Raw genomic sequence first — 13,383 nt, forward strand, 5'->3', positions numbered from 1 at the left:
TTGAAATGTTTTGTTTTTTTACTTTTCAACATAAACAGTACAAGTACACAAGTTTTAAACCATCAATTATATCAAAACCAAAACAAAGTAAACATATAATGTATTAAAAAAAACAATCAATCGATTTACTCAAAACCTCGATCCGACCTTATGGCTCTGACGAATTCCCTCCCGCCTTCAAATGCGACACACAATTTTCAACTTATAGTTCGTAACGAAAACTCTACGAGTTAAGTACAAATTAATACTTCGTTAGTTCGGTGCGTGTGACGCCGCCCGGCATCCTGACACTTGACCTTCGACTAGCCCAGGACCCTGCATCATGGAAGGGTTTACCGGTTCGGACGCCACCAAAAACTTCATTACCAACATCCGCTTAGAACCCCTCGCGACTCAACCGCTGCCCTTGATCCCACGCGCCGGCTCCGCTCAAATCGAATGCAACGGTTGCATTATCCGTTCGTCTATATCCACTTTCCGCTCGTGCACTTTCAAGTGTCCCTTCAGAGTGCATTTCTGCGTGAAAGCCCTCCCGCACACCGGGCAAGTGAACCTCTTGTCGTTATTGTGTATCCTCATGTGCTCCCGAAGCGTTTTCTTCCGCTGGTACGACTTACTGCAGACCGGGCACGCGTGTATCCTCTCCCCGTCGTGTTTTATCATGTGCATCTTTAACGCGTTACGCGTGTAAAAGGCCTGGTCACACTTTTCGCACTTATGATTCCTCTCGTTAAGATGATCGCGGCGTACGTGACTCGACAGGTGACCCGGGGTGATGTAGCTTTGAGGACAGCTTTTGCACTTATATCTCTTAAGCTCCTCGTTGTGGACTTCAGCGAGGTGCTTTTGTCTCGCGTAGAACGAGGTCAGAGAGATGTTGCAGCGCTTGCAGGCGTAGCGGACGCCGGCCTTATGCTCTTTCGACACGTGATTCTCGCGTTTCGTGATCCTATCAAAAGTCGCGCTGCAGTACTTGCAGGGGAACGTGCCGACCTCGTGCGTCCGCATGTGGCCCCTAAGCCGAGCTTTCGACGCGAAAGCTTTCCCGCAATTCTCGCATATAAAGTCCGGGTAGTGCTCGTTCATGTGGGTGTTCAGGCTGACGTAGTTGAGGAAGTTCTTCTTGCATATCGGACAGTCCAGCTGGTCTTTCTCGAGTTTGAAGGGTAGGTTGTTGCAAGAGCGGTTGTATTTGGACATGGAGCAGGTCTGCACGTGCCGCGAGAGTTCCTCGTAGTCGGACACGTGCGCCGAGCAGGTCTTGCAGCACATGCGCGCGCCGGACTTGTAGAACCGCTGCGACTTCGAGAAGATCATCTTCTTGAAAGCGACGTGGATGTTTGAGCGGTCGTGCTGGGTGACGTGCTCCTTTATCTCGTCCAGGCTGCTAGATTTCTCTGGGCAGACGGCGCAGCTGAAGGTTCTGTTTGTCTTGATTTTGAACGGGAACAGCCCGCTCTGGAGCATCAGGTCAGTGTCCGCCAAGTCCTCGGTTTGTTTCAGGCTGATCTTTATGTATTTCTTTCTCCGTCGCCTCGTATTCGCTGAGAAATCCTCGTGGCATTCCTTCTTTATTAGATACTTTAGAGCTGAAACAAATTCAGTGGTGATGTCATTATTTTTTTCTACCTAAGCTGATGAGCCTTGAGAGGCTATATCAGCATCGCCTTAACTAGTAGGTGAGCTCACGGGGCTCAAACCTGATGACGTTGCTAACACGAACCCTAGCAAGAGCAGTGCTTCGCAGAATCTACCACCGGATCGGAAATCGAACCCACTGAGAAGATCCGGCGAGAAACTCAGTGGCCTGTGTCTGTGTTAATTTACTCGTTGAGCCCTTCGTCGCAAGCGACGGGTTCGACGAGAACGATGGCCGGAGGGTGATCTATACTAATATTATAAAGAGGAAAGATTTGTTTGTTTGTTTGTTTCGAATAGGCTCCGAAACTACTGGACCGATTTGAAAAATTCTTTTTCCATTAGAAGCCGACATTGTCCCTGATGAAGATAGGCAATTTTTTTTTATTTTTTTTTATTTATTTTTTTTGGTTTCATGTGTGTCTTAATGTTTCCGAAGCGAAGCGAGGGCGGGTCGCTAGTGTCATATAAAGTCGTTGTCAAACCACTAAAACTCCTATGTGCACTTTTTGAGATTTTTACTTTTTGACCTTTTCGTATAGTTCACAGCCCTATCTACCTACCGTATAAAAAAAACTGTTATGTGTCTATCTATAGCTTTAATATTTTTATCTGTAGTTTTCATTTGATATCGTTCTTAAAAATTCACCTTCATATAAAATTTTCTACGAAAATGTTTTTACTCTATCTATCTATCTCTTTACTCTATTTCTTAGGTTTAATGTTTTTACTCGTTAATTCAACAGAGTTTTGGCACATAGCAGATTTTGGTTTGACAGCGACGTTAATGTATAGTCGTATTTTTAATTAGACGAAGCCAGCTGACAGTAGCTAATGTCACTTTGTAAAATAATGTTGCCATATTTAAAGTTATAGTGATGCGTTCAGTTCTCGTTCAATCACATGAATGAACAATGAGTGTGAAGAGTTAATCATTTCAAACTATAAAAGAATATTATTTCTATTTTACAATAAAATTGTATTTAATGCTCCAATACATTATTATGTTACTAGTAGTATGTAACTACAATCAGTTTTTTTTATTTTCATTGCCTAGCTATAATTGTTATATTTTATACATCTATAGTTTCAATTCGTTAGTATGTACAAAGCACGACTAAAATTCGAACCCCGTACCCGATATCGGCAGTTCGGTCCACTAACTATTCGTTAGACAATCGAGGCAATTTCATTAATTCAGGAGTTTTTTTTCTTTGTCACAACACTATTTTTATTTCATCAAAAACTGACAACACAGTAAACGTCAGTTGACTTCGTCTAATAAAAAATACGACTATAGTTTTAAAACTCCAGAGAGAGGGAGAGAGAGTGATAAATAAAATATGTGCGTCTCAGGACGTCTGACAGAAGTGATAACTGAAACTAATCTTGAATATTGAAATTATAACTTGAGAGAAGCTTAGGTCATTATTTTATGTACGTTGATATAATGTAAGGAAAATAAACTGAAAAAAATATATATAATAATATGTTACGGTAAAAGTAGATATTGCGGCAACTGTACACATTTTCCGGTAAATGTGCACATTTGCCTCCTCATTTGGGTAATGTGCATTCAACTAACATTTACAATTTCAAAGAAGGGAAATGTTCATTGAATTCACAATGACCATGTCGTTTTGGTAAATGTGAGCATGGCATACAAAATACGAAATCTCAAGTGTTAGTAATGTGGTGACTACAACCTAACCTAATCTAACCTAACCTACGACATATAATATAATATGCAAAGAAAATTATATTTTGTTTGCCATGTACATGTTTTCATTAAAATAATTTTCGTTATTAAAGCCTTTTGTATTATGTTTATTTAAATAAATATTGTTTTACTGCAACGACATTATTAATTTATTTGTATTCTAACATTTGCCAGGAAATGTACATAATATAGATTTTATTCAGTTTTTTTTTATTTTCTTATTGCTTAGATGGGTGGACGAGCTCACAGCACACCTGGTGTTAAGTGGTTACCGGAGCCCATAGACATCCACAATGTAAATGCGCCACTCACCTTGAGATACAAGTTCTAAGGTCTCGAGTATAGTTACAACAGCTGCCCCAGCCTTCAAACCGAAACGCATCACGACAGAAATAGGCAGGGTGGTGGTACCAACTCGCGCGGACTCACAAAAGGTCCTACCACCAGTACACATATACCTAATTTTTTGGGAAAATATGCACATTTACCGGTAAAAGTGTACATTTCCCAAGAGTGTATATTTACCATAACATCGTTTGCGTGAGAGAAAGGGACGCCCGACATAATGGCGCCGTAACGCGTTACGTAACGAAGCGTAAATCGTCTTCTCGCATTAAAACTGTACAATCTCAAAACTTACTAAATTTTACAGGAGAGTGTTTTAAAGGTTGAACATATTAAGATATTTTTAATATTAATCATCTTTGCAACATTAATTTTATAGTTTTTACCAGTTACATTGTCTGTCTTTTAAAGTAAGATAAAATTATGTAATAATTTTGTTAACAGAAATAAAAATATAGGTAAACAAAAAAAAAAACTAAAACTAAACTACGCTCTTTTGACAGTATTTATGAGAAAAATATACTGGTGATACCAAATGATTCCGCATAAAAACTCAATTTCGAATATTTTTGGAAACTGTACGCTTTTAATGCGAAAAGATGAAATATCGAATTGTGAGGGTAGCTGTAATTATTGCTCTACTAATCTACCGCGCCGCTCGACTGGGACCTATGCGTCAGTATCTCGAAGCCAGTCCTCACCGGTTTCGTCGTCATCATCTTCATCAGCGTCGGGCGTGTCGTTCGCGTAGTCCGCTATCTCATTGGCCACCACATCGCCGAGCGCCTCAGTCTTGAGGTCATCTAAAGCGCCGTGTGATTCTACATCTAGAATTGTAGAGTACAGCTTTTTTTTTTAAAACACACCTGACCTGCTAGTGAGACCTTTAAGCCAAATCTAATTTTTTTCTTATTGCTTAGATTAGTGGACGAGCTCACAGCCCACCTGGTGTTAAGTGGTTAGTGGAGCCCATAGACATCTACAACGTAAATGCGCCACCCGCCTTAAGATATAAGTTCTAAGTTCTCAGTATGGTTACAACGGCTACCCCACCCTTCAAACCGAAACGCATTACTGCTTCATGGCAGAAATAGGCAGGGTGGTGGTACCCACCCGTGCGGACTCACAAGACGTCCTATTACGCAAATTATAATTTTGCGGATTTCATTTTTATTACACGATGTGGAAGGAAATACATGACCTACTAATGAGACCTTTAAGCCAGATCTTAATTTCTTCTTATTTTCTGTTATATAGAAAATAACATCTGGCAGAATGTGATGATACAAGTTGATTTATTTGAGACTGTAATAGATAAGGATGAATAGATAGAACTCAAGAGTTATGACATGGGCTTGCTAGAGAAAACAAAACTTGAAATGCTGGACCGGTTTGATAGTAAGAGAGACTCGGATTAATTTTAGAGAATTTAGTGACATCGCCTTAATGGTTAATGTAACGTGTTCTGCTCAGAACTTGGCAACACCGGTCCTTCACCCACATCTCGGGGTTGCTTCTCTACGGAAGCCCCGACTAATTAAATTTAAATTTCAAAAAAAGTCCGACATACTCTCTAACTTAAATGTATCCTCCAGAGTGTATAAGGAGGCTTCAACTTGAACCCTGAAAGCGACGCAGTCTCGCAATCTCGATATGCAGGTCATGCATATTAATCTTTTAGTGTCGCCCAGTTCCACTGCCGTAATCTAAAAAAAAGAAAAAAATATTAGTAACGCCATCTATAACGTGCGTGAATACTCAAGTGAAGACTTAGCTACATCTATCGGCCGTTACTAAAAAACTACAGCATTAGCTTAAAGGATTTTTTTTAGATGTTTCTGTAATCCATAATAATATTATAAATGTGAAAGTCTGTTTGTCAGGGTGTTTATTTGTTATTTTTCCATGGCGAAACGATTATTCATAGTTTGTGGTGATAGTATTGGGAAAAAATTCATATAGGCTACCTTTTATCTGAAAAAAAAACCATCTGATTCTAACAGGAAATTTCGCTGACAGATTTGCTTAACAACACAGATGAAACCTTGGTAACAGCTAGTGTTAGGGATTAAAGCTCAGCTCTATGTTATCATAGATTTTTTTATTGCCCTTGTAGGCATACAGCCCACCTGATGGTGAGTGGTTACCGTCGCCCATGGTCTACAGCAATGCCAGGGGCAGAGCCAAGCCGCTGCCTACCATTAAGGTCACTAGTCCAACAAAATTGGCATTCGAGTTTCCATTTGGATTCTTCACATTCCACACACTCAATATACGTTCATATAAATCAATAATTCTATTGAACAACAGTAATATCTTGGCTAAAGGATATTGGATAGTTTTGAGGTGAATATTCTTAAGTTTTTATGAGTCATAGACATAATTAAAACCATTAATACAGTCATTCGTGACCATGAAAACTGTAAAGTACTTAAAACATACAATTTAAGGACAGTGAAAAATTGGAGATTAAGTCGTAATGTTAGCTTAAATTAAATTTAATATAATTTTCGATTTAAACAAATTCCATACAATAATATTTGGACCACTGTCTTCTTGTTTCTTACATTATGAAACACTGTAAAACTACTTCACTTGTTAAGTTTTTCATCTCCGAATCACATATTACGCAAGTGTTAATAAATTTTGAAACTGACATAAATTATTTCAATTACTGAGATACTGTACTTAATATCTTCATGTTTTCCTCTATTCATTTAAACCTGTAGGCACTATAATTTGGAAACAGGATTCACATAGCACAACACTGTCTGTTTGAACTTTGAAAATTGTTTTTTTTTACATTATCTGAACACATTTTTTTCCACACTGAATTTCTTATGACGTATATGTCAAGGCCTGAATATTTAACGCAATACTTACGTCTATGGAGAAGCATTTTAATAACATATCAGAATATATTTCCATGGTGTCATTATGTTTGTGTCCGGTCAACATACTTTTTACTGCGCCGTCATTAAGACATAAACTGCACACGCCCAGTAGCGGTAACATCTCCACCATTATCTCGGAATCCATGTTTGCTTATTCTACTACCGTTCAAGCGTTAAATAATTTATAAACATTATATTTTGTTATGCAAAAATTGGTCAAGAATTTCCTATCAGACATAACATAACAAACGTCAAAGTTGTCAAATACTCAAAATTCCACTGTTTTTTTATCGTTTTTTTGTCTCTTTTGCGTTATATTTTGTTATATCGCTTTGTTTCGCTTGTACACAGTTTGTTGGAAGGTCGTGATGCTGTCCACGTATAATTGTCTATGATGCACTATATTTGAATTTGTAATATGTTTTTTTTTTACTTTTGATGTGCGGTGTCATTCTGAATTATATTTTCTCTTATACAAGTCAACACAATGTTTTCAAGTATTTAATTTACGTTTTAATTAATTGCTATAGCCGCTAGTCCACCTTATCAGTGGTAGCAGAGCGTGGTTTCGATCCACGGACCTCTGACAAAATCAAACTATGATACCTGGTGCTTACAAGCACAGGCGATTCTCGTAAGATACGATTTATGGGAATACGCTAGTGGTGCAAAAGCGTTAGCGGCAACTACGACTGCCGAAGAAAAGAGTGCGTTCATAAAGGAAGACTTAAAGGCAAGGTCAGAGCTAATTTTACTTATATCTCCACCAGAACTGAAACAAGTTAAAGGGTGTAATACATCCAAGGAGGTATGGGACAAACTTAAGTCTATTCACCAAAGTTCAGGGCCGGCAAGAAAGGCTACGTTGTTAAAGCAGCTAGTATTAAAGAAAATGACTCCACAAGAAGATGTGAGAGACCATCTCAGAAATTTTATGGATGTAGTAGGTAAATTAGAAGACATGGATGTCAAAATTCATCCAGAGTTATTAAGTATAATGATGTTGTACAGTTTACCTACAAATTTCGATAGCTTCCGAACGGCAATTGAGTCGAGAGATGTTCTACCAAGTCCTGACAGTTTAAAAATAAAAATCGTTGAAGAATACGAAGCAAGAAGGCAAACCGAAGATAGTGAACCTCAGGCTTCAGAAGCTTTCTACACAAAGACGAAGAAAAAGGTACAATTTTGTAAGGATTGCAATAAGAAAGGGCATTCCACAGAAGCTTGTTGGTCAAAGAAGAAACCCAATAACCCCAATAAAACTAAAGGTCAAGAAAAGACATTTAACATCTGTTTAACAACAGGAACATCGAAATGTAAAGGCAATTTATGGTGTCTTGACAGTGGCTGTACGTCACATATGACGGGTGATAAAAGTATACTCCATAATTTAATCCCCGCGACTGACACTCTAAAGCTAGCTTCAGAAAAGCATACGACCGAAGTTAAAGGGAAAGGAAAAGCCGAACTTTATACAAAGGATCGACGCTATAAAATTAGTCTTTCTGACACATTATATGTACCTGATTTATCGAATAATCTAATTTCTGCAAGCAAAATTACGGATCATGGCTATAAGGTTCTATTTGAAAAAGAACAAGCCAGTGTCATAAAAGGCGGGAAAACTGTATTAAAAGCTAACAGAAGAAATGGATTATACTATCTTGAATTTGATAAACCGGAAGAGACAGCAAACTTCGCACCTAGTGATGAAAGCGAAATTATGAAATGGCACAAGAAATTAGGTCACATCAATGAAAGAGACCTAAAAGAAATGGTTAAAAATAAAATGATGCGAGGACTCGACTTTAAAGAAAAAACTTTGGGTACCTGTGAGACTTGTATTAAAGGAAAATTTTCCACTCTACCATTCCAAAGCCATGGACAAATAATCTCTACCGAAGTGCTCCAGATAATTCACAGTGACGTGTGTGGCCCATTTGAGAACGAATCAATGGCCGGATCAAAGTATTTCGTAACATTTATTGACGATTATACAAGATACTGCTGTGTATATTTCTTAAAAGAAAAGAGCGAAGTAATCGATAAATTCAAGGAATATAAAAACTTTGTTGAACTGTTTCATAAGAAGAAAATTCAAAATCTACAAACTGATAATGGAGGCGAATACAGGTCTAAAGCGTTTGATAAATTCCTCAAAGATAACGGTATAAGCCGAAGACTATCTGCACCTTATACCCCCCAGCAAAACGGCATGAGTGAAAGAAAAAATCGGTCGCTGATGGATAAAGCTAGATGTCTGATGATAGATGCCAATATTCCTGCAAAACTTTGGGCAGAAGCAGTAAACACTGCAAACTATTTAATAAATAGAAGCCCAGCAAGAGCTCTCAAAGGCAATTCCCCATATGAGAAATGGGTACAACGAACACCATCAGGAAATCACCTACACGTATTCGGAAATAGAGCGTTTGTGATGAACAAAAACCGAAGAGGAAAATTCACAGCCAAAGCGACAGAAGGAGTATTCTTGGGATATGCGGAATATACAAAAGGTTTTAGAATATATATACCCGAAAGGAATGATGTTGTTATCAGCAGAGATGTAAAAGTAGTCGAAAAGATGCATTATAGCGGTACTCCTGCTGAGAAACGCGAAGGTCTTACTCCAGAACCTGAAACAGAACAAATTGAAATTCCAGAAAAAAGAAACAACATTAATGAGAACTTACCTTTTCAGGAACCTAACCCCCTTTATTCCAGCTCTAGTCAAGATCATGTTGATGAACCACCTCCCTCAAGTGGAAGACCACAAAGGGACGTGAGACCACCAGCATGGACCAAAGATTATGAGTTAAGTCGCTGCGTGACCATGTTTACGTCAGAAAATAATGACGACTATGACTGCTCTTTACTAACATACAAAGAAGCTGTGACTGGCACCGACAGACGAAATTGGGAGAAGGCGATACAATCTGAAATGGAATCATTACAGAAAAATAACACCTGGGTATTAGTAGACAAGTCAGAAGCCAAAGGACACAAAATACTGTCGAACAAATGGGTATTTCGGATTAAAGATGACGGTACGTACAAGGCTAGATTAGTCGTACGTGGATGCGAGCAGAAAGGAAACCTGGATTTCGAAGACATTTATAGCCCAGTAGTAAGTCAATCTGGATTAAAAACTTTATTAGCAATTGCCGCATCTAAATCTTACTACTTCATGACATTTGACATCAAGACAGCTTTCTTATACGGAGAGTTATCAGATGAAGTTTATATGAAATTGCCTGTTGGCTATGAGACTAACTGCAATACTACTGAAGTAGTTTGCCGATTAAAAAAATCTTTGTACGGATTAAAACAAGCTCCATTTACATGGAACAAAACTTTTACCCAAGCGATGTTTGATTTGGGATTCAAGACAATCAAAACAGATCGATGCGTTTTCATAAACGAAGATAAGTCAATAATAATCGGACTATTCGTTGATGATGGACTTGTCCTAGGAAAAGATAAGAAAAAGATCGAAGCTATTTTGAAGAAACTTGAAACCAAATTTCAAATGAAAAAGAATGAAAATCCAAGTACTTATCTGGGTATGGAAATAAAAAACTCAAAAGAAGGAATAATTCTTACTCAGAGATCCTACATAAATGACGTACTGGAAAAATACAACATGAAAAATGCCAAACCTTGTGACACGCCCGCAAGTAGCGATTCAAAGTCGATACAGGAAACTGCCCAGGAGAAGGAATATCCCTATAGGGAAGCAGTGGGAAGTTTACTGTACCTGTCTACCAGAACCAGACCAGATATCGCACAAGCGGTCAATCTAGTTAGCAGGAAGGTCGAAAACCCCACTAGAGAGGACGTTACAAAAGTGAAGAAAATATTCAAATATTTAGTGGGAACCAAACATAAAGGCATTTTATTCAAACGAAACAAACCGATAGAGAGCATCGATGCTTACAGCGACTCGGATTATGCTGGAGACCCATTGACGAGAAGAAGCACTTCTGGTTCCGTGCTAATGATAGCCGATGGACCAATATCATGGGCATCCAAGAGGCAGCCTATAGTAGCGCTATCGTCGACTGAAGCCGAGTACATAGCCGCAGCCGACTGTTGCAAAGAGGCATTGTATCTCAAATCTCTATTACAGGAAATAACCGGTTTGGACATAAAAATAAATCTACATGTTGATAACCAAAGTTCGATTCAACTTGTGAAGTCTGGATCCTTCAACAAAAGGTCGAAGCACATAGACGTGCGGTACCATTTTATACATGAACACTTCGTGCATGGATTAATAAATATTAGCTACTGTCCCACAGAAATTCAGTTAGCTGACGTAATGACAAAACCATTGTCAAAAGTAAAATTTGAAAGACACTGTGCAAGATTAATGCATGTATAGAAACGTGTCTCGGCAACATGAGTGAACATCAGGAGAAGGTGTTGGAAGGTCGTGATGCTGTCCACGTATAATTGTCTATGATGCACTATATTTGAATTTGTAATATGTTTTTTTTTACTTTTGATGTGCGGTGTCATTCTGAATTATATTTTCTCTTATACAAGTCAACACAATGTTTTCAAGTATTTAATTTACGTTTTAATTAATTGCTATAGCCGCTAGTCCACCTTATCACAGTTCACATGCTAAAATTATTTTTTAAAATCAAATATTACATGTCTGGAGTGATCGTGCAATGACAGCAACGTTTGGTTATTGCTATGTGATATTTATATAAATTGAAATACATTGAGCAAGTAGAATAAAAGTCTATTTTATGTAACTTTAGTGATATAGGTGTCTTTTATAAGCTAAAAAATGATTAAAAATATTTACAATTCCAATGCCATCAAAATAAGGCTTACTGTATGAAAATTATTGGGGAGGATATGCAAATACAAAAGTAAAAATTCCATCTAAAATTAGTATCTAAGATGGAAAAAATGTGAATATAATCGGCAATGTATAAAAGGCAACATAACGATAAGGTCATTAAATATTTTGAAAACTTTAATTTAAAAGAATAAAATGTATTAATCAGATTACAGACAAATAATCTTGCTTATTATTATTAGATAATTCTGTCCTTAAAAACAGTTGGAACGATTTTTTTTCTTCGCCGCTAATTTTCGGCGTGAAACCTCAAACAAAACTAAAGTTTTTTTTTATTTATTGCTTAGATGGGTGGACGAGCTCACAGCCCACCTGGTGTTAAGTGGCTACCGGAGCCCATAGACATCTACAACGTAAACGCGCCACCCACCTCGAGATATAAGTTCTAAGGTCTCAGTATAGTTACAACGGCTGCCCTACCCTTCAAACCGAAACACATTACTGCTTCACGGCAGAAATAGGCAAGGTGGTGGTACCTACCCGCGCGGACTCACAAGAGGTCCTACCACCAGTAATTACGCAAATTATAATTTTGCGGGTTTGATTTTTATTACACGATGTTATTCCTTCACCGTGGAAGTCAATCGTGAACATTTGTTGAGTACGTATTTCATTAGAAAAATTGGTACTCGCCTGCGGGATTCGAACACCGGTGCATCGTTTCAACACGAATGCACCGGACGTCTTATCTTTTAGGCCACAACGACTTTTCGAAAGTTTCTCAAGTGAAATGAATTATTTATGTGTATACCGTATTCCACTGCATTAACGCCGACATCACGTGCATTTCCATTTCCTACTATTACCGCATTTTGTTCCTTCCTTCACTATGAACAGCAGGAGGCTGTTGCCAGTGTCGGTAGTAAGTTGTCCAGGCAATTGCGACGGTATGCGTTCCCGGTGACCAGCCTTCGAGATTGTTCCCCGGACTGTTCCAGCAAATTTCATCATTAATCACTCGGAGACCGGCATATTTCAGGCGTCCTCCGGGTGGGACGCGAGTCTGTAGTGTTGACGGGTAGTTCGCTACTTTATTCGGGCTCTGACCCCGGACGAAGATTGGACCTCGGATGAGAGAGTATAAGAGGAGTGGTTGGTTAGGTGTGTAGTGTAAATAATATGCAATGTTGCATATTGCAGTGTGACGTGTGTGTGTGTGTGTGTCCGATATCGGGCGATGCTCCTGCGAGGGCAGTCTTTCGCCTACCGCCAGTTAAACAAGGTGAGCAATAAATGTCTAATATGTCATCAGTATTTTATTGAAGAACCCAACCAAATGTTACTAAAGGTGGGTAGGGTCCTAAAACGCCTTTGGGCTGGCGATCCACTTCCAACATCTGCGAACCGTCAAGCCCCACAAACCCCGCGGAAACACATGCATGCCCGAAAAAGTAGTATTTTCACTAGACGGTGACCAGTGAGTTTAAATTGCTAACATACAAACGTACAGTGCACTTTGTCTCCGAGTAATCAAGATACAAGCAAAACTGAAAACTGGTTCACTAGTTAGAAAAATGACATGAAGAAACGTAAAGGCAGAACTCAAAGTTTCCTACTTCTTCTGAGTCGGTCTCTTCATTGCTGAAGGTCGTGTCTAATCTGAAGTGTGGACCGCTCGATGCACAATGCTTCCCCACGTCTTCCTGTCCTCGGCGGTCTTGATAGCCTCGGTTATTGGCAGGCCGGTGAGTGTTTTGACCAGATCAGACCAGCGGGTAGGTGAGCGTCCGCGTGATCTTCTCCCGTCAACCCGACCAACTACCATCAGCTTCTCTAAGTTATCGGGGCTTCTACGAGCGACGTGGCTGAAGTACGCGAGAATACGTTGGAAGCAGATAGCGGACAGCCTTGTGGCAATACCGAGCTCCTTCAGAATGGATAGGCTGGTCCGGCGTGCTGTCCATGGA

The 13,383-nt window shown here is 39.0% G+C and overlaps 1 protein-coding gene across 2 annotated transcripts; it reads right to left on the reverse strand.

Annotated features, from left to right (window-relative positions):
• Positions 1–6,893, reverse strand: LOC101736271 (zinc finger protein 1 homolog). 2 transcript variants are annotated; one of them, XM_038019753.2, is made up of 4 exons: positions 6,587–6,893; positions 5,274–5,409; positions 4,405–4,524; positions 1–1,589 (listed from the first exon to the last, which is right to left on the reverse strand). In XM_038019753.2, exons 1-4 carry the CDS (start codon positions 6,740–6,742, stop codon positions 430–432), a joined length of 1,572 nt encoding a protein of 523 aa, XP_037875681.1. In that variant the 5' UTR covers positions 6,743–6,893; the 3' UTR covers positions 1–429. The 2 variants fall into 2 exon arrangements, with proteins under 2 accessions (XP_037875681.1, XP_021204014.1); XM_021348339.3 differs by having other exon boundaries at positions 4,405–4,530.
• Between the last annotated feature and the right edge of the window lie 6,490 nt (positions 6,894–13,383).

The sequence above is a fragment of the Bombyx mori genome, chromosome 24 (genome assembly GCF_030269925.1).
Source record: "Bombyx mori chromosome 24, ASM3026992v2".
In the NCBI taxonomy this organism is placed as follows: Eukaryota; Metazoa; Arthropoda; class Insecta; order Lepidoptera; family Bombycidae; genus Bombyx; species Bombyx mori.

Coding starts and splice junctions, on each gene's coding strand:
- LOC101736271 (XM_021348339.3), bottom strand. CDS start 6,742: ATGGATTCCGAGATAATGGTGGAGATGTTACCGCTACTGGGCGTGTGC. Junction 4,531..5,273: donor GGATACATTTAAGTTAGAGA/GTATGTCGGACT, acceptor CTACAATTCTAG/ATGTAGAATCACACGGCGCT. Junction 1,590..4,404: donor AGATGATGACGACGAAACCG/GTGAGGACTGGC, acceptor AATTTGTTTCAG/CTCTAAAGTATCTAATAAAG.